Raw genomic sequence first — 26,566 nt, forward strand, 5'->3', positions numbered from 1 at the left:
TGAATATGTTTGTATGAATATTTTGCATGTAAGGTTAGCTTTTGTTATCTTTCATTGCATTAAATGCCTGTTTAGGTCTTTATCGCGCACTTAAAGGGGCCGTGCTCACCTGTCAGAACTGGCAGAAATATTACAGCATGGATCTGCAGTGAAGTCGGCCATGAGCTGCCCCCCAGCGTAAATGTGATGTCCTCTGGGCTGTAAGGCATGGGGGGCCCACATCAGCCTGTCTTTGTGCTCAGGTGGTACGCGCCAAGGAGCGGCTGGACGAGGAGCTCACCATTCAGAAGCAGGAGAAGCCCCCGCAGACACAGCAGCAAGCAGAAACCTGACCCAAACTGCACCCCCCCCCCCCTCCCACCCCCACTGTAAATTAAAGTCCAATAAAATCCTTCAGTGGTTCACCTGCAAGCATCTGCACATTATGACACCGATTTCCCACCATGTTCATTCCCTTTGTTTCATAAAAGGAACCACGGCATTTATCAAATACACCTTTATTCAGCTTTCTGTTTTTTTTTTCAATGACATCATAATTAACTTCCTCTAAAACAGGAGTACACTGCTATTCTGTACCAACCGGAGACTTACAACTCTAAAATTCTGCATGTTCTGCTCTGGAACATGGTGCCGGGAAAAATATATATATATATTCATATTTTATATACTGTATATCTTCTACATTTTACCTACAATAAAAGGCACTTGGAACCATTTAAAAATACTGAATAGAAATATCTCAAAAATGTGCAAAAGAAAACTGGATGCCGGCCTGCTTGGCCGTAGTCTAACATTAACCCTTTGTGCACTGCTGTGATTGGTCGGACTCTGGTGCTGCTAACGGGATACTCATTGCCGTTTACAAACATCCCAGCTACACACTCCATCAGGATATACAGAACATCTTGATTGATATATATATATATATTTTTTGTTTGTTTGTTTAATGATTTTTTCCTCTAATGCAGTGTTTCCCAATCCGGTTCTCAGGGACTCACAGACAGTCCACGTTTTTGCTCCCTCCCAGCTCCCAGAAGGCCCTATACAACGTGACAGCATCTTAATTACGATGCAGGGCCATTTTTTAAGCACAGACCAAAACAAGAATGGCAGCACACGTCGAGTAAGAGTGCAGTAGTTGCAATTGTGTAACTAACTGAATACATTTTTCATTTCAGTACATAATATGACTGTTCTCTGTAGCCTGTGCCCAAAGGGTCAATGGGTCAAACAGCTTATTTCATACTTGAAAGGTGTAGATCCTGAAAGGATCGGTGTCAGTTTCAGCTTTCTCCACCAGGGGGAGCCACAGACAGGTGCACACAGGCACACAGAGGCGTGTGCTTGCAGACAGCATTATCTCCCCCCTGAGAAGGGAGGGTGGGGCTGCAGCTGGAGAGTTGTGTCAGGAGATGCTACTACAATCAGGGAAAGTCCGCCCAGTCTCAGAAGGCCCCGCCCATTCCGATGATGTCATCTGCCATCATGGGTGGCTCCACCAATCATAATTGGGAAGTTCCTACTCCAATCTAAATTTGCAAGATCTGAGGACTGAGCAGAAGGGGGAGGGCTGTAGAGTCTGTGTGTTTGTATACACTACATTGTGGGGACCAAACCTGGCTCTTTTTACTTTGTGGGGACATTTCTCGGTCTCTACTAGGGGAAACTTCATTTTTATAAAAATCTGTGGCTGCAATCAAAATTCTGAAAATGCCAAAAGTCTTGTATTTTGTTTGGTTACATATGGTTAAGGTTAGGGCTGGGTGGGGGTTACGGTTGTTATTGCCCATAGAAATGATTGGAGGAGCTGGTGTGAATGTATGGGCTGTCAAAATCTCAACAGAAGCCACAGTAAAGATGCAGGGCAGAGTTTGCTTACTGTAAGAAGCTAATGTGAGAGTCTGCATTGTCACCGTCCTCGGAGGAATGTCGCTCTCTCCCTCCATCACCCTACTTGATGTGGAATGTGCTGTATATGATTCCTTTACTACGCATTTTACTTTTCCGTATTAAGGTTAAACAGCCTGTTCCTGCCCAGGGTCTGGCCTGGACAGCTGGGATGAGCAGTGCGTAAGACGCACTGTGCTGTGTGCACGGCTGTCTGGCCAGTTTAGTGGACGCAGAAACGGTAACGGAGCCGTTAAAGGCCCCACAGGCTCCCTGCAGGTCCAGCTCAGCCAACGGCTTCAGGAACGGTCATGGTGAGTTTGACCCATGGTGAGTTCCTCCTGGAGCACCAGCGCTCTCCTGAAACAGCCCCTCCCCTCCCCAGGAGAAAGCTGAACGTAGAGCAGCGATAGCAGAGACGAGGAAACAAAGCGTACTCAACATCGGGAAATGTCTCGTCTAGAGAAACCAACATCTGAAAACAGCAATAGTCGTAACTGTTTACAATTAAAATACCATCAAGAGAATTTACAAAACGAGGAGAGGGTGGAGGTCGTAGGAGGTGCAGTGTGTCAGACTCCGCCCACATCCCACACAATCCGCTCTTCCCTCGTGTCTTCAGTTCCCACCCCCCAGGGTGTGTACCGTCTTACATCATTCCACCCGCATCATCTCTGGGCGAGGAAGGACCCCACACTCAGAGAGGAGGGCGTCCACTGCAATGCCCGCTGCGAGCTTCAGGACAAATGCAGCCAAGTGAGCCGGGGAGGAAGATGAAGCAGGTGGCGAAGCCGGCCGTCGTGGTGAGACCAACGGGGTGCTGGTCAACTTTCCCACTGAACCCAACCCTAACCACAAGGTCACCAGTAAGTGTAACTCCATGTTTCTGTGAAAAATGCAGGATGTACTGAAGACATCTTTAGTGTTAAAACTGATCAAGTCTGCTTGTTAACTAGGCATTTAAAACGATAATAACACCAGAATTATTACATTTTGGATATATTTAACTGACACACTGCACCCCCTGCTGGTCACCAAGCTCCTGGCTCTCTTAGACTGCAGAAACTAGTTGTATATATACTTGCATCTGGGAGTCTTTTTTTTTTTTCTTTGCTTGCCAAATATTTTGCCTCTTTTGCTATTTGTTACATCACACACAGCACAGGTCAGAAAACGACTACACGGGTATATTTACATTGCTTTCAGACCTGTTTAAGATAATTCTGAGGTTAACTGAAAGGGCATTGGTCAGGATGCCAGTAGGGTGCAATACATAATACGTCCACCAGGGGGTGCTGCATCTCAGTCTCTCATCTCTAGACGTGGAAGAAACGTCACCGCTGGGAGATTAAGCACTATTGTCTTGCCTGAGTCCTTACACAAGCCCCATATCTGTGTGCATTTTGCAGAGCCTCCGGACTGTCAGATGTTTATGTTTTGGTCCAGGCAGCCCTGTGAGGTCACACTCTCTGCGCCCTGTAATCTCCCTGTGCTGTTATTCCATGTAACTTCCTGAAGATGCACTGGCCTCTCTGTGTTTTTTGAGGAGGTGCAATTAAAGAAAGGCTCCAAACAGCAGGAGATGGGGGCTACTCACCTCCCTTCTCCCACCCGGCACCACCCTGTTAATTGGCCCACGCTTAAATCTTTGTGGTTTAATTGGTCCAGTTATGCTGGCTTCTCTGATCATTCACGGCACCGTGAAATATTTTTTAGATATTATGGGGGGGGGGGGGGGCAGGTAGATTCCAGTTACATGACTCACAGTGCTCGCCTGTCAAATCAGCTTTTTAAACAGACATATACAAATAAACCGGGGCTTGGGCAAGGCCACTAGGCATTAATCCCCACGTCTGAGGAGTGTGTCACTAAGCATGTGAGCGTGTCAGTCATACGCTGCGTTACGGGAGCGTGTTGGAAGGCGCAGGCTTGATGGAGCGGACCTGCTTTCCACACCTATTTTGGAATCGCGATTACCTTAAAATCATGGCTAAGAGAATTAGTGGGAAAAAAATCTGTCTTTTTTCCCATCTTTTGGAGAAAAAAAAACAAAAACAAAAAGCAGCAGGCCTGACAAATACCTCTAACCCCCCCCCCCAGTGACCTTTGCTGGAATGAACGTGTCAGTTGACCACAGCTGGCTTCAGCACCACCGGCCCAGACGGGATGACCACCCAGCCCGGGGAGAGCGACTCGTGGCCGGTGCCTGTGGAGAGGTTGAGCACCGCCCCCGGCAGCCCGTCGCACTCGGCCCCCTCCCCTCGGGATTTGCCCTTGCCCTGTCGGCCGGGGCCCCTGCGGTCCGGGCCCAGCAGGGACACCATGGGGAGGCCTAGTGCTGAGGAGGAGAACGCAGAGGACAGGAGCGGCGACTTAGCCAGGCTCAACGGAGAGCCGTTCAGGGAGAAGATGGGGGCCCCGGCCAGCCCCGGGGGGGGCGATCCGGGGCAGCCCACTGTGCTCAGGTCCAGGGGACGGGGGCTCAAGGGCGACAGCGGCACTGCGGCACTCAGGCCCCGCAGTGTGTGGCCCCCCAAGAGGGCCCCGGGCCCCGGGATGATGATGTGGGCGCCGCTCACGTAAGGTAGCTCCACCTCGTTGCTGGCGCCGCCCACCACCCCAATCGCGCCCCCCGCCTTCACCGCACCACCAGGTAGGGGCGGCGATTCCGACGCCACGAAGTGCCCGTGAGCCTTGATATGCTTGCGCAGGGAGCTGGGGTCCGTGTAGCGCTTCAGGCAGCCGGCCATCTTGCAGTAGTAGGGCTTGTCCACATAGTGTGTGCGTGTGTGCTTGAAGCGGTCACTCGAGTTGGAGTAGCGCTTGTTGCAGCCCTCATACGGGCAAATGTAGGGCTTCTCTCCTGGGGGGAGGGGGGAGAACAGGAGGTGTGTAAGGAGCAGGGGGGGGGGGATTTACAGAGCAGACAGCCAGCTGCTGGTCCAGTATGATGTTGTCAAGGCCACCGCCAAGGTGTGTGTGTGTTAGGCTCCTCCCACTGACCTGTGTGTGAGCGGTTGTGGATCTTGAGGTTCTCCAGGCGTGAGAAGCTCTTGTTGCAGGTGGGGCAGCGGTGGGGCTTCTCGTTGGTGTGGGTGCGGATGTGGATCAGCATCTTGTACCTAGGAGACACAGGAGGATGCGACCAGGAGCCAATCAGCACAAGCGCTGCTCGCTCAGCTCTCTGTCTCTCTCTCTGTCCCTCCCTCCCCCTCCCCTCACCTGGCGTTGAAGCCACGCCCCTTGCGTGCACAGCCCTCCCAGTGACAGCAGTAGCCGGTGTCCTTCTCGGGCTTGACGTGGAAGTCGTTGACGTGGTCCACCAGATCTTGCAGGGAGCTGAATGAAAGGTGGCACTATACGGAAGGAACGTGAGCAGAGAGGGCGGGTGACCTTCATACCTACGTGGGCCGGAGCTTTATCAACTAGTTAATGAACAGTTAGCGATTTAGACTCAAAGGCATTTGCTGGTTTAACTTATATTAGGAGCAGTTAGTCGGTGTGGCTCCTACTGGTGACACATGTCTTACAAACAGCTCTTACTTTTTTCCAGTGACAGGCCAGCTGCTCGTCTGCTGAGAGATCAGGAGAAGCCAGCCTCTCCTTCTGCTGGCCAATGAACATGGAGGACTGTAGGTGAAGCCCGGCCCCTGAGCCAATAGGCAGGAAGAACTGGTAGGTCTGCGAAGAAGGCCTGCCCTCCAGGAAACGCATGTGGGCGGAGTCCTGCAGGAGCGACCGGAGACGTTACATTTACGAATGTAAGGAAGATGGAAGGTGATTGGGGGGGGGGGTATTTTTATTCATATATAATTAATCTTAAAACACTTAGGATGGGGGTGGGGGGGGAGAATACTGTCCTTGGCGATACAGGGTCTCACCCAGGCACACCTTGCATGCAGATGGTGCAGCTCTTACAGTAGCAAACACCTGTCCTGTGCTGGGATAATTAGCAGATTGTGACCAGAGACATGGTGGACATTCTAAGCAGTCCCCCAGGTCCTAGTACCTGGGCAGTGGGGTGAGGAATTAGCACCTGATTCAGTCTGATCAGGCTTTTCATCCTGGAAAGGGAGAACGCCCGTGTTCAGGTGACACGCAAACTCCCTGGAGGTGACCTGAACGGCGGCCTTGCAAACTGGGGGAGCACACAGTTAGCTGAGGGGCCGGTCGCTCCGTTCCCAGGGTCACGCCATTATCTATTCACGGGCCGGGGGTCTGGGACATGAAAGGGAGACCCAGCAGCTGGAGCTGAGCGGGGGGAATCGCATTAGCGACGTGAGATCTGTGTGGCTGCACTCAGAGCCAAATCGGATTTAGCCCACAGCCCGCTGGGGGGCAAGGAGGGGGGGGGGGACACACAGAGGGGGCTTGTTTGCTGGGACACAGGGGGCATTTTATGAAACAACCGTCCCTGAAGAGCGACCCTGAAAAAGGGCAGGGTGGGGTCACGGGGGGGCTGGCATGCGGTACCTCTGTGTACATAGTGGCATTGCCTCAAGATGAGAGCGTCATGGTACCGGCCGGGTGAAATCCAGGTTGCGCTTTGATGGGCTGGGGGGGGGGGCAGTTTACATACAGTCCTTCAGGTGTGTGTGCCTGCAGTGGCAGAAGTGTGGCCTGGATCTGAGCTTAGGGTGCCCCCTACAGTACCCCCCCCCCAGTACTGACCCCAAGGAATAGGGAGCCAGAGCCGTTTCCATTGCACTGCCCCTGGGGAGAAGGGGTATTGCAGGAGGGGGGCGACACACTCAGGTCCACAGCTGGGGGGGTCCGGGCCTCGGGCTTCTCCTGAGGGACTGCGGGCACACCTGGAAAGACAGGTGACAGAGTGTGGTGAGGGGCCCGTCAGCAGGGGGCGCTCTGTGATACATACACAGCAGCACCCACGTGTAAGATGAACTCAGGAGCACATGGCTCTACGGAACTACTTCACACGTCCATGTTATCCACCATGCTACCTGTGGCCAAGCAGGCCAAAGCGGGCCAAAGCGGGCCAAAGCAGGCCAAAGCAGGCCAAAGCGGGTCAAAGTGTTTTTAGAAGCATCTTACATGTATTTAAATATTGCTTAGCTGCTTTCTAGTGCAACAAGTGGTAGTGTTTATGAAGGGGGAGTTTACCTGTGTGGGCGGAAGCTGGCGAGGCGGGAACGATGACCGCAGTCCCGTCGTCAGCCATGCGCAGCTGCCGAGCCCGCTTAGCCTGCAGCAGGGAGGCAGCGAGGGTGGGTGGGGCCCTGGCCGCTCGGTCCCGCCCACTGACCCGCCCGCGTGGGAGTTTCAGGTCCAGCGGCTCATCTAGGGAAAGCATGGCCAACTGCGTCCAACCTGAATGCAGGGCCAATCAGGACAAGGGCTCAACTGCCAATCACTGACCAGCATTGCTTTTAGATGACAGAAGGAGGACAAAGAAAGAAAAACTTCAAAAAAAATCAGGGGACACCTTCAGAGCGTAATGGAACGATTTACTGTCTCGATAAGCAGATTCGGTTTAGCAGTAAAAAGTAAATCTGCAGTAACTGAGACATTCTTCACTTTCTGATGTAAACGAGTGTAGCAGCGTTTGCATGTTGGCCTGCAGCCAGCGACCAGTCTCAGCAGTGGGGGGTGACAGAGGCCCTCAGAGGGTGACATTAATTACACAGCTTTAAAAGTGAAAACCCTCTCAATTCTGTCCTGCTGGTGGCAAAGCAAATGTCACACACACACACACACGCACGCACACGCACACACACTCTCGGCTTATCCCCAAGCCCCCTGCCCCTCCCCCCTCTGACCTTTGCTTGCACACTCACTTGCAAGAATGTGTGCAATTTGAACCAGATGAGACACCACCCCTCCCTTTGCCCCCCCCCCCCCCCAGATCGGTTACCCTGACGTTGCACAGGCTCACTGTAACCCCGCACTAACAGGCTCAGGTGCTCCAGGTTCACAGGGAGAACAACAGTTAAAAAGCAGAGGAACCACTGGTTGCATCTCCATCTGGGTCACGCACATGTCCTCGTGTTAATGGGGGTGAGCGCGCACTCACTCGCCACTGCACATACTTGTACACGAACGAGCGTGTTCTTTCATCTCTCTCTCCCCCTAACACACACATCCTTACAGCCATTGGGGGGGGGGTCACCCATTTTGCCCACCCCCCAGGGTCCTCCTCCCCTCCACAGGCACACATGGTCATATCATCGCTGATCTGTTTCCCTGGAATATGCCACACATGCACAGCGCCCCCTGCAGGTCCTCCAATGCCATCAGTCAGCTGTTTCAGCTGAGATAAATAAGACCTCAGCAAGTACAGAGCAATAAAACAGAGTACCAAATAAACTGTTTACCAGAGTCTATGCAGCAGGGGGCGCTATGTAGCGAAACAGGGGCGTGGTGTCTGGCTGAGAGTGTCCGTTTGGCTGGGAATGACCTACATAGCAGGGGGTGCAGTGATGGTCTGCCCTCCTATCGGCAGACTGTCAGAAAAGAGGGTACAGCCCAGGTATGCACCCCCCCCAAAGTTATGAACAACAATAACGTACCCCCAATGGTACAAAAATGTCCATTTCTGTACCATAAAAGGTACATTTACCTATAGCTAGGGTACAATTGGCAGACCCTCAAGAGTTACAGCCCCAGTCGGGGGTCTGTGACGCCTCAGGTCCTCAAGTCCAGCTGCTGTCCATCCAGAGCGCTGCTCCTGGAACCAGGAGGAAGACTCTCGCTTCCCATCCAGCAGGACCGCCCGGGGTCTTCCTCACACCCAAATCCCGCTTCTGCTCCGATGTAGCTGCATGGCCGGCATTCAAGTTAATCAACAGCCCACCCAGTAGCCACTGGCCCAGCCTCACCTTAGGGATGGAGCCTCTGGGGAGGTGGGGGTCACACCAGCACTTTGGAATGTTTGCACATATTAAGCTTCATAGGGGGCACGAGATAATCATGCCAAGATCAGGTCGGAATTCGGTTAATGATTCGCCTCCTCCTGCTTGGATTCACATTCTTCGTTTTCAAAACCAAACCCTTAAATGTTGTTGCCCACGTTCACCTCCAGGTCGCTGGGCCCAGATTGGCTTCTCCGGAGAGAAGCAGAAGTGTGCACCTTGCTGCAAGCAGGCAACAACAGTAAGGAACCTCTCCCCATTTCCCCTCATTTCAGAAGTCGTATAGCAGTGGTACAGCCTTGTCAGTTGAAAAACCTCACAGAATGTTCCACTATCCTGAGGGGGAGAGGAGTCTCTGAGGATATTTGACTCATTTTTCGGAAAAGGATTGGTAGACTGTGAAGGCAGCCGAAACACATAAAGAACATCATTTAGGAAGAGCAGCCATGAAGGGCAGCCATGAAGAGCAGCCATGGAGAGCAGCCAGGAAGGGCAGCCATGAAGAGCAGCCATGGAGAGCAGCCAGGAAGGGCAGCCATGGAGAGCTGCCGTGAAGAGCAGCCATAAAGAGTAGCCGTGGAGAGCAGCCGTGAAGAGCAGCCATGAAGAGCGGCTATGGTGAGCGGCCAGGAAGAGCGGCCATGAAGGGCAGCCGTTAAGAGCAGCCATGGAGAGCAGCCAGGAAGGGCAGCCGTGAAGAGCAGCCGTGAAGAACAGCCATGAAGAGCAGCCATGAAGAGTAGCCGTGGAGAGCAGCCATGAAGAGCAGCCAGGAAGGGCAGCCATGAAGAGCAGCCAGGAAGGGCAGCCATGAAGGGCAGCCATGAAGAGCAGCCATGAAGGGCAGCCATGAAGGGCAGCCATGAATAGCAGCCATGAAGGGCAGCCATGAATAGCAGCCATGAAGGGCAGCCATGAATAGCAGCCAGGAAGGGCAGCCATGACAGGCCCATAATCAGAGAATTGAACAGAAACACTGCAAATTATTTGGCAAATTCTTTATCATGCTGCCTGCCAGGGTTCTTAAATGAAAAACTCAAATGATGTGAGACCTGGAAATCTCTCACGACACTGTAACATGAGTGTAAAGCGGCTGCACGCGGCGCCAGATCCACTCTACGGGATGGCCGCTGGTTCCGGCTGTGGCACCGATCGGGCCAGGAACCTTAAAGCTGCCCGCAGGCCTGCCTGACGGACCTCAGTGTGGAGGTTGGATCAGGAATTTCCCCCTGCTGACGCAGGGTGGGCGTTGACCAGCATTACCATCAGAGGCCCAGTTGCCCCCCTCCCCTCCGCCCCCCCCGGACCTGGCCCACCACTCTGTCTGCTACTCCCTGGCAGCCTCTCTCTCCCGTGGCCTTGCTCCAACATCCCTTCTCGCTCTTTTTTTCTTATATTACCCCCCCATGATTTTCCATCGCTGTGTTACCCCCCCCCCCCCCCAGTCATTCTAAAAAAACAAGCCATGGGACAAATCAAACCGAGCCTTAAAGAGGGGAGTGACGGCTGGCGCCGCTCACAGTGAGCCTCGTGGCCGATGCAACGGAACCTGAGGCAGGTTCTGGAGAAACCCGCCCCCCCCCCCACACGCTGGCCTCCACCCCGCCCCCCCATCTGCGTGTGAATGTGAACTCTCCTGCCGGGGGTTACGGCTGCCCCAGAGGCCCAGTGTGGAGCTCCCTCACCCAGCAGTGGGGTCAGGATGTCTTTGAAAGGCAGCTTTGTGTGCCCCCCCCCCCCAACCCCCGCCGTGCCTCCAGCAGAGTAAACACAGGCAGCAGCAGCTCGGCGGGAGCAGGGGGGCCCATGGGGGGCCTCAGAAGATCTTCTGTGGCCCAGGCCGCTACCCAGCCCAGTATCTGCGGCCCGCGCCGGGTCTGATGCACTCAGAAGTCAGCAGGGGACACAGAGCCTGTGGAGCCAGGCTGGGCAATTAGATCAGAGAGGATGGGGTGGTCTGCGTGAGGTGTGTGTGGGGTCTGCGTGATGTCTGTGTGTGGTCTGCGTGAGGTGTGTGTGTGGGGTCTGCGTGATGTCTGTGTGTGGTCTGTGTGAGGTGTGTGTGGGGTCTGCGTGAGGTCTGCGTGATGTCTGTGTGTGGTCTGCGTGAGGTGTGTGTTTGGTCTGCGTGATGTCTGTGTGTGGTCTGCGTGAGGTGTGTGTGGGGTCTGCGTGAGGTCTGCGTGATGTCTGTGTGTGGTCTGCGTGAGGTGTGTGTGGGGTCTGCGTGAGGTCTGCGTGATGTCTGTGTGTGGTCTGCGTGAGGTGTGTGTGGGGTCTGCGTGATGTCTGTGTGTGGTCTGCGTGAGGTGTGTGTGGGGTCTGCGTGAGGTCTGTGTGATGTCTGTGTGTGGTCTGCGTGAGGTGTGTGTGGGGTCTGCGTGAGGTCTGTGTGATGTCTGTGTGTGGTCTGCGTGAGGTGTGTGTGTGTGGTCTGCGTGATGTCTGTGTGTGGTCTGCGTGAGGTGTGTGTGGGGTCTGCGTGAGGTCTGCGTGATGTCTGTGTGTGGTCTGCGTGAGGTGTGTGTGGGGTCTGCGTGAGGTCTGCGTGATGTCTGTGTGTGGTCTGCGTGAGGTGTGTGTGGGGTCTGCGTGAGGTCTGCGTGATGTCTGTGTGTGGTCTGCGTGAGGTGTGTGTTTGGTCTGCGTGATGTCTGTGTGTGGTCTGCGTGAGGTGTGTGTGGGGTCTGCGTGAGGTCTGCGTGATGTCTGTGTGTGGTCTGCGTGAGGTGTGTGTGGGGTCTGCGTGAGGTCTGCGTGATGTCTGTGTGTGGTCTGCGTGAGGTGTGTGTGGGGTCTGCGTGATGTCTGTGTGTGGTCTGCGTGAGGTGTGTGTGGGGTCTGCGTGAGGTCTGTGTGATGTCTGTGTGTGGTCTGCGTGAGGTGTGTGTGGGGTCTGCGTGAGGTCTGTGTGATGTCTGTGTGTGGTCTGCGTGAGGTGTGTGTGTGTGGTCTGCGTGAGGTCTACATGAGGTCTGCGTGAGGCCTGCATCAGGTCTTTGTGAGGTCACAGTTAAGGCAGTGTGAGGCTTTGTCAGGCTAGCGCATGGTTCGTGTTAAGGCTCTGTAAGGGCTGTGTGCAGTCCTCTGCGGAAGATGACGACCAGTCTGGATTTGAACAGAATTCCCCACAATTACATCCAAGCATTCTACATGCCTGAAGAATGAAGAATGTGTGCCTGTGTCAATGTATGTGTGTGTCCCACAATGTAATAAAAACCTATTATTTTGATATTGTGGGGACCATTTTTCAATGCAAACATGCACCTTTGCTGGGGTGTAACTGAATATCACTGCTGATCCAGCCTGGGGGCCTTTCTCAGCAGGACAGCAGTTGCTCTGGGACCCCCTCAATCCCCCACTAATCCACCCCCCGCAAACTGAGCACGGGCTCTCGTCCCAGCAGGCGTGGGGGGTCCCAGCAGCCCCATCTTGGCTGCGGTTCTGAAGCAGATTTATTTTCTTGTGTGTTTTAATTCCACCCTCCTCTTTCTGCACTCCCATAGTTACTGCAGGCCCTGCTTTCAATGGGGGGTGGGGGCATGCTCTGACCCTCAGGCTGAATGAATAAAGGCCTCGGAGATCTCGGATGGCACAGTAAGGATCCTCTTCCCGAGGGCAAGTTTAGTCTAACGGCTCAGGCCCCAGCTCATCTGGCGAGATCTAAGCCACCTACGGGCATCCAGGTGCCGTCCGTGAGGGGCACTGCCCAATCCAGCAAGGGTGCCATGTGCCCTGCAGTGTGTAAACGGTGCAGCGGAGCACGCAGAGCGTTTCTGGGGTCCTATGGGTCACATGGCTCCTTCCCCTTTAAACACTGTCCGCAATTGGAGCAGAATACTACCCCCCACCCTGGTTTTGCTTAATCTCCCAGTACCCCCACCTCCCCACCCCAGATCTGAGTGGCGGCAGGCCAGAGTCTCCATCCGGACGAGGGACCCCTCCTTGTCTTGAGGTGCAGCAGCCTTGCCCGCTCTCCATGCATCTTTAATAAGGTATCCCCTGACTGTGGCCGGGATCCGGTGACAGCACAGGCGGTGCCGCCCCCCACCCCCCTCCCCGGAGGGTTCGCAGGTGGCTGCTCCACACCCCAGAGGCGATGCCTGACCTCTGACCCCTGGCCTCACATACCAAAGCCGATTTTCCTGCGTTCGCAATCTTCCTGTGGTGGTGGGCCCTGGTGGTGGGGGGGGGGGTCAGGGTTTTGCCGGTGTCAGAGCCAAGAAACCTGAGTCGTGTGCACAGCCTAAACCCTGCCCCCCACCCCCCGCAGCTGGGGTGAAATGGCCCGCGGGAAAAGCTACAAAGCCAGCCGCTGTGTGGCACCTCAGACCACGTGACTCCTATCAGCTCCTCCTGTTTGTTTTGACAGGGGGGCGCTACATTCGTCTCTCTCCCCCTCTCTTTCTTCTGTGAGCGCAAATGCACGAATGACGCACTGTCCTCACGGCCCAGGGATCAGGCAGGGGAGGGCGGAGGTGGTGGGGGGGGGGGCAGGAATTTCCGGAGGGTTAACCACATGTTTGCTGCTTCTCATTGGTGCTCGTGGGAGGAACACCCAGTCTGGCGGCCTAGAGTGCACTGGGAACAGGCCGTCCCCACGCAGCCGCCGTCAAAGGCCTGATTGGATAAGAATCTCCCATCCGGGGCCAGCAGGTAATTGGCCCAATCAGAGGGTGTGTTATCATTCCATCAGGACACGAGGTCTGGCCATTCGCTGGTCAGGGCGGCACACAGTGATACAGCCCAGAAAGCGGATTGCTGTGTTTTTCGGACCATTTGATATGTTTTGTCCATATGTGGCAGCCTATGAAACAGACCCGCGTGTGTCTCTGTGTCACACCTCCACCAGCCACCGCGTGTGTCCCTGTGTCACACACTGACACACACACTGACACACACACACACACACACAGACACACACACACTGACACACACACACTGACACACACACAGACACTGACACACACACAGACACACACACACACACACTGACACACACACAGACACACACACACACACACACAGACACTGACACACACACACACACACTGACACACACACACACTGACACACACACACTGACACACACTGACACACACACACACTGACACACACTGACACACACACACTGATACACACACTGACACACACACACACACACACTGACACACACTGACACACACACACTGACACACACTGACACACACTGACACACACAGACACACTGACACACACTGACACACACAGACACACACACTGACACACACAGACACACACACACACTGACACACACAGACACACACACACACTGACACACACACACACACACACTGACACACACACACACTGACACACACACTGACACACACACACACTGACACACACACACACACTGACACACACTGACACACACACACTGACACACACAGACACACACACACACTGACACACACAGACACACACACACACACTGACACACACACACTGACACACACACTGACACACACTGACACACACACACACACACACTGACACACACACACACTGACACACACAGACACACACACTGACACACACACACACACACACACTGACACACACACACTGACACACACTGACACACGCCCTGGGGTTTTTCCTACCCTTGTCCGCCATGGCCAGCTGCCTCCTCAGACAGGAAACCTCAGTCTCTCTCTCTCTCTCTCACTCATACTTTCTTTTCCCCTTTCCCTTTCTCCTCACCCTCCTTTTCTGTGCCCCCCCCATCCCCTTCCCATTGTCCCCACCTTGCCCTGTTTCTCTCTCTCTCCCACTCCATCTAACTCCATGTCTTACCCATTGTCCCTGTCAGTTGCTCAGTCTAAACACCAAACTTGCCCCCCCCCCATCTACCCCCATTAAGGTCCTTAGGAGTCATTATGTAACAAAGCAGTGGGAAAAGAGACATGAGAGGAAGCTGACAGGCCGCCTCAGAGGCCCGAAGGCAGGCGGACGGAGGCTGGGTAGGCGGGCGGAGGCTGGGCAGGTGGGCGTAGGCTGGGTGGGCGGAGGCTGGGTGGGCGGAGGCTGGGCAGGTGGGCGGAGGCTGGGTAGGCGGGTGGAGGCTAGGCAGGTGGGCGTAGGCTGGGTGGGCGGAGGCTGGGCAGGTGGGCGGAGGCTGGGTGGGCGGAGGCTGGGCAGGTGGGCGGAGGCTGGGTAGGCGGAGGCTGGGCGGGCGGGCGTAGGCTGGGCAGGTGGGCGGAGGCTGGGTAGGCGGAGGCTGGGTGGGCAGAGGTTGGGTAGGCGGGCAGAGGCTGAGCACGTGGGCAGAGGTTGGGTGGGCAGAGGCTGGGTGGGTGAAGGGGGCAGAGGCTGGACAGGTGGAGGCTGGGGGGTGGAGGCTGAGAGGGGGGCCACAGAGACTTGGCCTGGACAGGTTCACACAAGCCCACGGGGAACACCTGTCAGCCGCACGGATGGGGGGGGGCGCCAGGCTTGGAACTGAAACAGGAAGCCCCTCACCTTGTATGCCAATGGCCCCCGGCCAAAGCTCTCAGACAGCGAAGAATTCCAGACGGGCTTGGCTGGGGGGGGGCAGATGGAGAGGGAGGCCTGAGGAGGTAGAGCCCGACTGCGGGTGGAAATGGGAACACTACCAGGGATGGGGTGGGGGGCAATTAATGAAGCATGACACAGAGCGTGCATCTGTAACAGCGAGAGCACACAGGGATTTCAGAGGTACGGGGGTGGGGGGGGGGGGCTCTCTGACCTTGGGTGTGCAGCATCCTGCACACTGTGCTGTTACACACCACGCCCGTCCTTACCTCTACTGGAGCGTGAAGCAGGACTTCCACTGACTCTGGACCAGCAGTGACACATTAACAGCTGGGTCATTAATTAACCTTCAGCTAACCCTAACCCTGCTACGTGCGGCCGCTGTAATGGCTGCCCCTCCAGCTCGCCATGTGCTCCGTCCGAAATTTACATCTATTTATTTAGCAGATGCTTTTGTCCAAAGTGACGTACAGATGAGGATCAGGGAGCAGGGTCAGCAAGCAGGACTACGCGCCGTGTTCAAGGGCCCCACCATGGGATTTGATCCCACAACCCTCCGGTACGCTCACTAAATAAGCCCCTTTTTCTGTACATCCCGCATGTCTGGCCACTCCCGCCCCACCGGGTGGAAGCGGTCACCTGAGCAAGCCGCCCTCTGATGCTCTCGGGGAGCGTGTGACTAGTGGGTGACCCTGCTATCTGCATGAGGGGGTGGGGGGGGGGATTTGCTACACTTTCCGTGTGACTTCATTCGCTGCCCTCCTGGCACCTCCCCGGCGGTCGACGAAGGTTTTCAGCCCAAGGTGAGCGAGGCTCCCCCCGCCCCCCCCCCCACGCTAAACGCCGGCACTCGGCGCCTCACGCTGCCCTGAAATTATCGGCTCGGCATGAATTCATTATGACTCCCACTTTGTGACGGACGTAGATCTCGAGTCTCTCTTCCCCTGACATCCTCTTCCCGTGCGGCTGCGAGGCGAGAGCGTTCCAAGCGAGCAGGATGCCGCTTCCCGCCCCCCCTCGCTCCCTCGCCCCCTCGCTCCCTCACTCTCTCGCTCTCAGCCCACTCGCCAAGCCTCCCCCACAGGTGGTGATGCAATCCGCGTTCTCCCGCTTGCAATCGCAAGGCTGGGAGTAGGCTGGAGGAGCAGGTGCACCTCCCAGACGTGTCGGGGGTGGGGAGGGGGGGGAGGGGGAGAGAGAGAGAGAGAGAGAGAGAGGCAAAGTGGCAGAGAAACAGAAGAGAAAAGAAGGGGGCAGATTGACAGGAAGGGGGGGTGGGCCACTCTGCGGTGACGGATTCTCGGGGGGGGAGGTGCTGATACCCTCGGCTGCCGGGTGACTTTTGTTACTTGTTACTTCGGATGCGTCCCGCCTGTTCACATGCGGGTGAGGGGGGGGGGGGGTCAGCTCCGTCGCCTCTGTGTGAGTCACGTCGGATGTGAGTCACCGCCGGCGAGATCTCTGACCGGAGAGGGTCATTCTCACGGACGCCCGTCCCACGGGCTGCATGATCCGGGTGGTGCTCTCACGGCTGATCGGAGTGCGACTTTGCCTGCCTGAGTCACTGCTCAGATGGCCGTGGACGGGAGCCTCGCTGTGACATCGGCGTTTCAAACGAGCTGCTTCAGAGGGACCCTTATGGCGTCCGTGCTCTCCTGCCACACAGCGCACATCTCACTGATTTCACGCTCGGCTCACTCCAAACCCAGATGGGACGAGATGTCAATCGATGGCGCCCTGTCACTCCTGAAGCTCACATGGTACTGCGGGGACCCTACAGTCCCTCCCTTAGTTCAGTGTTTCCCAGTCCGATCCTTGGGGAGCAACCAGACAGTCCATGTTTTTGCTCCATTCCAGCTCCCTGACAAACAGTGCACATTTTTGCTCCCTGACCGACAGTCCACATTTTTGCTCCCTCCCAGTACGAGTATGTACGAGTCCCCAAGGACCAGATTGGGAAACACTGCCTTAGATGCCTTCCGAACCCTGGATGCCAAAGGATGGTGGATGGTGCCTCATCAGCCCGGGTTCGTAACCTCAGCTGCTGCATCTGCCACTGCCTGAAAGCCTGATAACTGCAAAGGGCTGATGACATGATATACATTTATATAATAATGGTATATAATGAAGGGCTGGGAATTAACGCTCCATCTGTGCTGCTCAATGTGCCAAAGTCACTTCAGGTCTGTCTGTGCCTGAGCGCCGTGGCCCGGCGGGGTTTGGGTCGGATCCGCTGTGTCGCTCTTCTCTCTCGCTGCATGCGGGGTTTGGCCAGAATCGTGTCAAAGGCCACTGGAGAGGGTTATCCCGCAAAACGGAACGCTGATGCGGCGGTGATGTCGACGGCCGTGTGTGTGTATGTGGGGGGGGGTGGGGTTCCCAAGATGGGGGGGACTCCTCCCTTTGCGAATGTAGGGATTCAGCAGGGATTTGGGAGATTAAACGTCTGTGATTAATTACGCTGCTCCGGCTAACGGCAGAAGCGGGAGGATTAAGACTATTCAGCTCTACGCCTGCGGCTGAGCTGCTGGACCGACTGAAGGTCTGACATAGGAGGCCCCAGAGCTCCTTCCAGATGGCGAGAAGCTCCAGGCCCTTCAGATGGAAGCCACTGAATATTTATTTTGGATCATCCACCAGTCCGTCCATCCATCCATTCATCCACATCCCAAAGATGCTCTATTGGGTTGAGATCTGGTGACTGTGGGGGCCATTATAGTACAGTGAACTCATTGTCATGGTCAAGAAACCAATTTGAAATGATTCGAGCTTTGTGACATGGTGCATTATCCTGCTGGAAGTAGCCATCAGAGGATGGGTATATGGTGGTCATAAAGGGATTGACATGGTCAGAAACAATGCTCAGGTAGGCCGTGGCATTTAAACGATGCCCAATTGGCACTAAGGGGCCTAAAGTGTGCCAAGAAAACATCCCCCACACCATTACACCACCACCACCAGCCTGCACAGTGATAACAAGGCATGATGGATCTATGTTCTCATTCTGTTTACGCCAAATTCTGACTCTACCATTTGAATGTCTCAACAGAAATCGAGACTCATCAGACCAGGCAACATTTTTCCAGTCTTCAACTGACCAATTTTGGTGAACTCGTGCAAATTGTAGCCTCTTTTTCCTATTTGTAGTGGAGATGAGTGGTACCCGGTGGGGTCTTCTGCTGTTGTAGCCCATCCGCCTCAAGGTTGTGCGTGTTGTGGCTTCACAAATGCTTTGCTGCATACCTCGGTTGTAACGAGTGGTTATTTCAGTCAAAGTTGCTCTTCTATCAGCTTGAATCAGTCGGCCCATTCTCCTCTGACCTCTAGCATCAACAAGGCATTTTCGCCCACAGGACTGCCGCATACTGGATGTTTTTCCCTTTGCACACCATTCTTTGTAAACCCTAGAAATGGTTGTGCGTGGAAAATCCCAGTAACTGAGCAGATTGTGAAATACTCAGACCGGCCCGTCTGGCACCAACAACCATGCCACGCTCAAAATTGCTTAAATCACCTTTCTTTCCCATTCTGACATTCAGTTTGGAGTTCAGGAGATTGTCTTGACCAGGACCACACCCCTAAATGCATTGAAGCAAGTGCCATGTGATTGGTTGATTAGATAATTGCATTAATGAGAAATTGAACAGGTGTTCCTAATAATCCTTTAGGTGAGTGTGTATATATATAGTATCTCGATTCCCATCTTACCTGGACAGGGGGGCACTGGTTTAAGTCACCATTCTTCCCAGTTAAAGGAGAGGGCCCTTCTCCTTCAGAATGCCCGTTAGTTTATGCGTACTGCTCATCAGTCCATCCAAAAATACATACAGTCTTCAGCAAATTTGATCACGGCATATTTTATTGGAACCATCCCAGCTGTGGAATCCCCCCCCCCCCCCGAGCGATGATGCCAAAGCTCCATGCTCAAACCCTTAACCGGGGAGGACAAGTTCAGGTCCAGAAAGTACAAATCCAGACCAAGATTTTGTTTCAACCAGACTGTTGAGCATAAAGAGTCACATTCACAGAGGACTCAGCTGGTTGGTTGAAACAAAACCCTGGTCTGGACTTTTACTTCCCGGAGCTGAGTTTCCACCATCTGCCCTTGCCCTCGGTGCTTTCCAGCGGTCATGCGCTTCTGCGATTCTTGCAGCTCAGGGCCTGATTCAGATTAGAGCTCTGTGTTCCTCAGCCTTGCCCCTCCCACACCCCCCCGGGGGGGGCCCCCGGTTGGCACCTGTACACCAGCCACGCGGCGCCAGCGGCAGCTTCCAAGCCTGCTCGTCAGCCGGGGAGCCGTCAGGGACCAAGGGGACGTGGGAGACACGGCTCCAGAAGGATTACAGTTACCTGAGCAGAGGAGGCTATGGCCCCTAGCAGCCACGGGCTAGCAGGACGTGTCACAGTAAGGGGGGTCTGGCTTCCTTGGGCAGTGAGGGGTTAATTTTCCATTGTCACATGACAAAGGCGCTGGCCGCCTCCCCCTTTGCACACATGCTCTAACTCGCGGTCTGTATTTCTTCTTCCCTGGTTCTGACCACTTATCCGCCTCTGCACACTCGTTCCCCTCATACGACCCCCCACCCTGGTCACCTCCCCCTCGCTTCTAACCCATCCATTTCTCTCAGCCCCCAGCGTCTGGCAGCCAGACAAGGTCAACATGGCAGCCTCCCTCTCTCTCCCTCTCCCTCTCTCTCTTTCTCTCTCCCTCTCTCTCTTTCTGTCTCCGTCCTACAGCTCAGCTGAGAGAGACTCCTCCCAAGTGGTGGCTCTTTCATCTTCTGCCTTTCTCCACCCAGAGAAATGGACAGAGGGAAACAGAGAGAGAGAGAGAGAGAGAGAGACTTTTGCGCCATAATGCTTGAATCATTACAATATGGCTTAAAATATTTGAGAGCGTCATTAAGCCAGCACTCCAGCACAGCCACAAATTGCAGGGTTCGCTGGCAGAGTGGGATTTCACTGAAAGGGGACAAATATTCGTTACAATCCCCACTGAGCGCCGTCACTCCGTCACGCAGAGCGATCGGCCAAATCCCTCACAGATGGGGACAAGGACGCGCCTAACTCACAGGCTTACAGGACCAGGGCCGTCCAGTAACCCCGACAAACATCTATCAGAGAAGATTCCACAGCCACCCCCGAAAGGAAAGTCTTACGCTGCTACTGACACGCAGCGACCTCGTTACACCTCAGTCAGGACACAGTGAAGGGCAGACAAACCGTCACATGCTACAGCCACAATGACACGCTCTGGGGACAGCCAAAAACATTCACAGAGGGTCACCTGGTCTTACATAGCAGCATATGGCCACGGCAGCAGGGATCACCCCGAAACTTATTTCAACCCCGACTACCAAAGGAAAACTCTAAATGCACATGCTAAAGGAAAGTGAGTTAGCAGCGTCCCCTCCGGCTAGCAGTCAGGGCGGGGAGTGCTTTCACCTATCTCAGGTAGAACGGGGGCGAGTGTGAGGGCCACTATGTGAAACAAAGCATAGAGACGAAAAGGACTGAATTCATAAATGTCACAGGAAAAATGGGAGAAATGTGACAGAGAGGGAGGCAGACGAATGCAGGGGGAACGAGAGAGGAGAGATGGGGACAGGGAGGCGAGGCGAGGCGAGGCGAGAGGCAGCAGAGAGAACGCTTTGGACCTCCTCTGATGGGAAGCACTTTGGCTGGAGACGAGGACCAGAGGCAGAGCTGGAGAGACACCTGGCTCTGCCCACACCCCACCAGCGCCCATTGGCACGCATTCACTCGCTGTGTTCCTCGTGCAAAGTATTCCGGGCATACAGGAGAAGCTAAGAATTTCGGCCGTGCGAATAAATGGTAATCTGAAGCAGCTGTGGGCCTGACTGAGCCCAGGCAGAGGCAGCGTGGGCCCGATGGCGCCGGGGCCGCCGGGTAGCGGCTAGCCGGCGATGAGGACCCTTCCGGCTACACACCATATCCTTCCAGCGAGTCCCCAGCACTCCCTCTCTTCATTCTGACTTTCTATTGGTCTGAGCCTCACTGACATAGTTTTCCCCTGACCTTTGATCCCAGCTCCCTCATGTTCCGGTGCAGAAGGAGGTTACTGAGCACAGAGACCCCCCCCCCCCCCCCCCCCAGAAGAACAGCAGCGGGTTAAGTGCGCTGGGTTTGTGGCAGGCAGTAACAGAAGGAGAGAGAGTGAAGGGCGTGAAACCAGCTAGAAATTCTTTTAAAGTGTGCACACCGCCCCCCCCCCCCCTCACCAAGATCCCTCCCCAACCTGTGAGATGGCGCTCCGCACCAGATGTACCGCGGAGGATTACAAAAGGTGACAGCGGTACAGCAGATAGCGTGGGTCGCCATGTGCAGGTGGCACGGCCGCTTGCGTAACCGCGCAGGCGTGAGCGAGTCGCTCCTGGGGGGCTGCAGCCGTCGCTGCTTTAGCCTGGAGATAAATGCTCCGCCGAGGGAGGCCTTCCCATGAGCCTCTGCGGCTCCGGCGAGCTACGGCCCAACTACAGCAAGTGTTAAAAATGACACACGGATACTCATGCGGGCACGCCTGTCCTTGTGGGGGCTTTCCTCTGCCTCTGATTTAATGCAGGAACAATCCCAACATCACAGATACGTTTGAAAAATGATGAAAATTAAAGAAAAACTAGCAGCACAAACCGTACACATACACTTAGGTGCACGCCTGTAGCCCATCATCCCTTGGACGGATTTCAGTTACGATCTCACGCATTAAATGCACGTGTGGTGACTCTCAGACAATTCAACTATCACCGTGATATTTTACAGAAGACTTGCTGCCAGCTACCTCAGACATGCAGCAGTACAATTGGATGAACTGGGAACTGTGTGTTGTGCCATCCTGAAGTCACTAATCCGCTGGTACAGACAGTGGATAAAACCGAATTATGTGTAATGCTGAGGCGTAATGAAAACACAGGAGAACAATGGCACGCCTTGCTTCACAGTCTAGGGGCTGTGCTTCTGCTGGCGAGCGGTTGGTCCTTTGTGACCTATGGAAACTAACAGACAGCTAGAGCTGCCCTCATGGGAAATGAAGTTTAGAGTCAACTTCCTGTCTGCCAGGCACGCTGTGGGAGAGGGAGTTCCGAGCCGGCTTCCTGTCTAAGTCACGATGGAGATCTGCAGCTCCAACAAAGCAGGAAATGAGGTGACAATGGATTGGGGTGCAGACCTATCGGCCGGGCAGACTGTCAACCTTTCGCCAGGTGGACGGTCGATTCTTCTGCATTAAGGGCGTCTTTGCAGTTTCAGATTTTATGGTTAAGTGCAACCACCAGCTACAATTACAGCGACTGTTAATAACATACAGTGAGAACGTTACTCCAACATCTGTCGTTTAGCCCGACGGGCTCCTCCTGTCAGTCGGACCTTCACTAACGGCGGTCTAGCTCAGATTCCCAGAATCTCGTCTGCCTTTCTGTGCTCCAGGAATCGGTTCTTATTTTCTCCACCTTATTTTTTTTTTTAGCCAAAAACAATCTAAATTAAAGAAACGTTGCCTTTGGTCCTCCTCAGAGATCAGCTCTGAATGCGAGCACTGCTGCACATTTCCTGCGCTGTGTGTTTTTCAGGGTGTTGGTTAGTGTGTTGCACATTCGTTGCATCATGCGCGCTCTGGCTAAGAGAAGGAAAAGACAGCCTCCAGTTTGGGCTCCCTCCATCTCCGAGAACAGGGACACCACCTCCCAGTTCAACATGGTGGGTCTGACTGGGCTGAACTGTTTCCAGAGACAATATCAGCCCCCCCCCCCCCCCCCCCCCGATACACACATCATGTACCCACCCCTACTATACTAGGCCTTCTAAACATTTCTCAACTTAACAAATCCTTCCAGGAAAACCATTTCAATATTCGCCCCTAAATTCCAGACCCACCGAAGTTCTGATGGCTCGATCTGCTTCCCATTAGCTGCTGTGCTGTGTGGGTTAAGCATGCAGTGACGGACAGCTCGCGCTAAATCCCACCCACGATGGCTTTCAAAGGCTCGCTTCTCCCACAGCTACTGCCAAGGTCGTCGTGGGACGCCCAACCGGAAGCGATTGTTACCCTCCTTGTTCTCACACCCACGCTGCCGGCCTCGGACGCGAGGTGGGTCAAAAGAAAATAAACCTTCACCGTCCCACACAGGAGAGAGTCACATCTGATGCAAATACGTCAGTAATGCTTTGTAAACATGCTGCCTTTCAGCGTCGTGTTCACTTTTACTCCCGAGGAAGCGGCCTGACCTTTCGGCTGTGCCCAGCATTCCAGATGCCCTTTTCCTAAAGGGTTGCCCTGTCCGGGCACCTTGTGGGGCAATCTGGAACGGACACAGCTGATTCCTTACGGCCGATGCGGAGCACCGGCTTGCGATTCACCTCCTTCTCTATCCACTAGGCGCCTCTCCTCTGTTGAAGTGCAGCACCTGGCGGAAGCCCTCGTGCTCCGCTGTAATCTGCGCGGTAATATGGAGCCGCGGTGGTCACTGGGCACCGCCAGACCATCTCACCGCACGGCATTCAGAACCCGCGGGGCAGCGCGGTAACGTCAGTCACCAAGACACACGAAAGCTGCTGCCTTTCCCACCTACCATGTCAAACAGGGTGATTCCTCAGCAGCTGGAAAAATCATCGAAGTCGATGATGGGGAAATGTTACTGAACGTTTGAAGTCATTCATTTATGACATCATAATGACCTAAATGTTCACAAATGAACTGGACTAAACGAGGAGCCAGAAACCCAAGGAGGTCTGAAAAACAGCAGAACTGTCAAAGTGCTAAAACGCGACGGAAGGTGGGGGCATCTCTGGAACATCTCACAGGAAGCCCAGTCTCGATCCCTTATCCCCTGAATGCTGAAGACGTCGTCCAAAAGGCAGGGGACCAGATGCCCTGACCACACAGGGGTAGCAGTAGTGTTACGTAACATGAGAAAAGACCCCGAGTAAAACTCCCTGATGTATATAATGCAATCATATATATTTTTCCGGACCACACTGGGCATGATTCTGCGGGTTCCTGTCAAAGGGATCCGATTATATTCCCGGTGAACTCACGATTCGGTCCTGATCCGCTGTAATTGCTGCTTTCAGCTCGCCAGCTGCGGAGTCCCTCATCCAAAGGGCCGCCGGATTCACCATCCGCATCTTGTTTTATTTTAGTTTTGCGTTAACCAAACTTCATCATTTTTAAGTAGCTTACGTACTGTGGAAAATTGATTCCTGTGCGTTAACAGCCTTTTCTACTACCGGCAAAATAAATGTTTCATTAAATTAAAAAAAACTGAAGTGTCACAACGTGTCCAATTTATAACAAGTTTAGAAATGTCTACTACGTACCCAACAATGGAAAAAAATCAACAAAGTGAGATGACAATCCTACTAATGAACCAAAACACCATTTCAGAGCACAATTAGGACAATGGAGGGAGAAACCACCCGCATGCCCGGGCCACGCCGGCAAGTCGGGATCGAGACAGCGGGTGACTCTCGGAGCGCCGTGTCCCGCAGACGGCGGCCGGCGGCCGGCGGCGCACGTACGCCCAGGTCACCGCCGCGGGATTCGCTCAGTCAGCCGGCGCCCGGCCAGCGGGGACGCGCATTTTGGGACTCCAGTAAATGAGGTCAGTCGATCATGTCCGAAACCAAAATAATCTCACATTTACGTATGAGTCGGACGTGGACATATTTAAACAAACTATGGAAAGTACGGTGCGCATATATACACATTCATACATATAGATCAGGCACACATATATATACATATATAGTAGCCTACACATACATATGCATACACCATTAACGCTCGTGTGTCACAGTAAATAATATGGAAGTCCTGGAGACGAAATTACCTTTAGAAGCCAACGGTTTTTTTCTACTTCTTTTTCCTTTTTGGGGAAGTTTCGTTCAGCCCTCCTGGAATTTCCACTTGTCCTGGTGGAGACGCTCCTGCTTTTTATCGAGGTTTTCGGACGTCCGCTACAGTCAGGATCGCAGAGAAACGGCGCAGATACCGATGGTGCCAATTAGGTGCTGATTGAGGCAGGCGATTGCCCGGTCATTGTCGCTAGAAAATCTAATGTAGAAATAAACTAAGTATGAAACGAATGGTAGAATAAAGCGCTGCGGCGCTTTCTCCTGTCGAAGAACAAGAATTAAATTAATTGTTGTCAGTTTCCAGAGGATGAGACGGTTCTCTTGCCTCCAGAAACCCGTTCGAGGTGCACGGTGTCTGTAGTTCTGACACAGTTACTGATTTGCAATATAAAAACCACCGGTTGTTATACTGGGAGAGTTACTCGGGAATTTCGGCTGTGGCTCACGGCGCATCGCTCGCTTGCGACGCTCGTCAAGTGGCTCTTGCGGAAGGTGGTCGCCTTGGCGGAGTGAGGAGTGTGCTGAGCGACAGGGAGCGCGGAGGTGCCGAAGGGAGACCCCCCTCCCGTCCTTGTCCTCGTATCCTGATGCAGACCCGTTCCGATGCCGTCGTCCTCCTTGGCCTGTCTGCCTCTCGCACTCCGTCGTTTCTTTCTCCTCCGCCGTCAGGAGACGCGAATGGTACGGTGGTCTCCCCGCGGCCGCCCGATCGCAGACAGCAGCCGGAGCCGAGCCAGCCCGTGTCTCCCTCCGTCTCCCCGCACGCAGCGGACTGGCCCCTGCTCTGCCAGCTCAGCGCATGCCTGCCGCTCCGCCCCTCCGCCGTGGGCAGGGCTCCTCTCTCCGGAGGTCTCCCCACCCTTCTCCATACCGTCCTCCACACACCGATTACGCCCTCATTGCGAGATCCCCTTTCGTTATTGCCATAACATAAACAGCCCAGGTCTCCTATATACTCTTTCGCTATCTTTGCTATTTTTAATTGCATGATTTTGTCTGGCAAACAGGATCCTTAAACTGGTCTACTAAACAGTATTGAAAAGGAAAGTGTTTACTTTTTCCTCGCCTGATATTTCTGTCACAGAACTTTAACCCTTTCTGTGTGGTGTATCTTTTATGTGCATTGGATCTTTTATCAGATAACACGTTACCAGTTTCAAAGTTTGCTAATAAGCTCCTTTATGGCCAGATGAGCCTATTGCTCTATATACATCGGTGCAGGTGAGCTACTTGTCAATGAGAAGAGCATTAAAGGCACAGACAAATTAAAAGGGGGTTATTTTATGGATGTATGGATGGGTTCTCACTGTTTGACGTCTCACATTTCTTTATTCGTGTGTAAGGAATCTTTGCATTTGCGTTCCACTTAAGTCTAACTCTTTAGACTGCCTTTAGATTTCTCT

At 54.0% G+C, this 26,566-nt stretch overlaps 2 protein-coding genes across 3 annotated transcripts in view; one reads left to right on the forward strand and one right to left on the reverse strand.

Annotated features, from left to right (window-relative positions):
• Nucleotides 1-724, forward strand: part of LOC111843232 (mitochondrial import inner membrane translocase subunit TIM16-like) — an 80,301-nt gene extending 79,577 nt beyond the window's left edge. For both annotated transcript variants that reach the window (XM_072705121.1, XM_023810723.2), the window contains one exon: nt 243-724. In XM_072705121.1, coding sequence (XP_072561222.1) covers nt 243-332 — 90 coding nt within the window. In that variant the 3' untranslated portion in view covers nt 333-724. The remainder of the gene's footprint in view (nt 1-242) is intronic.
• On the reverse strand, nt 482-25,967 carry glis2b (GLIS family zinc finger 2b). The gene is made up of 7 exons (XM_023810687.2): nt 25,139-25,967; nt 7,009-7,215; nt 6,559-6,698; nt 5,431-5,613; nt 5,110-5,243; nt 4,891-5,009; nt 482-4,750 (listed from the first exon to the last, which is right to left on the reverse strand). Exons 2-7 carry the CDS (start codon nt 7,196-7,198, stop codon nt 4,011-4,013), a joined length of 1,506 nt encoding a protein of 501 aa, XP_023666455.1. The 5' UTR covers nt 7,199-7,215; nt 25,139-25,967; the 3' UTR covers nt 482-4,010.
• Between the last annotated feature and the right edge of the window lie 599 nt (nt 25,968-26,566).

Source organism: Paramormyrops kingsleyae, chromosome 22 (genome assembly GCF_048594095.1).
Source record: "Paramormyrops kingsleyae isolate MSU_618 chromosome 22, PKINGS_0.4, whole genome shotgun sequence".
Classification (NCBI taxonomy): Eukaryota; Metazoa; Chordata; class Actinopteri; order Osteoglossiformes; family Mormyridae; genus Paramormyrops; species Paramormyrops kingsleyae.

Bases quoted from the DNA above. Each gene is read 5' to 3' on its own strand.
- glis2b (XM_023810687.2), bottom strand. From the start codon at position 7,198: ATGCTTTCCCTAGATGAGCCGCTGGACCTGAAACTCCCACGCGGGCGG. The intron at 6,699-7,008 runs GTAAACTCCCCC...CTGTCTTTCCAG, and splicing joins GCCAGCTTCCGCCCACACAG to GTGTGCCCGCAGTCCCTCAG. The intron at 5,010-5,109 runs GTGAGGGGAGGG...TGTGTCTCCTAG, and splicing joins GGGCGTGGCTTCAACGCCAG to GTACAAGATGCTGATCCACA.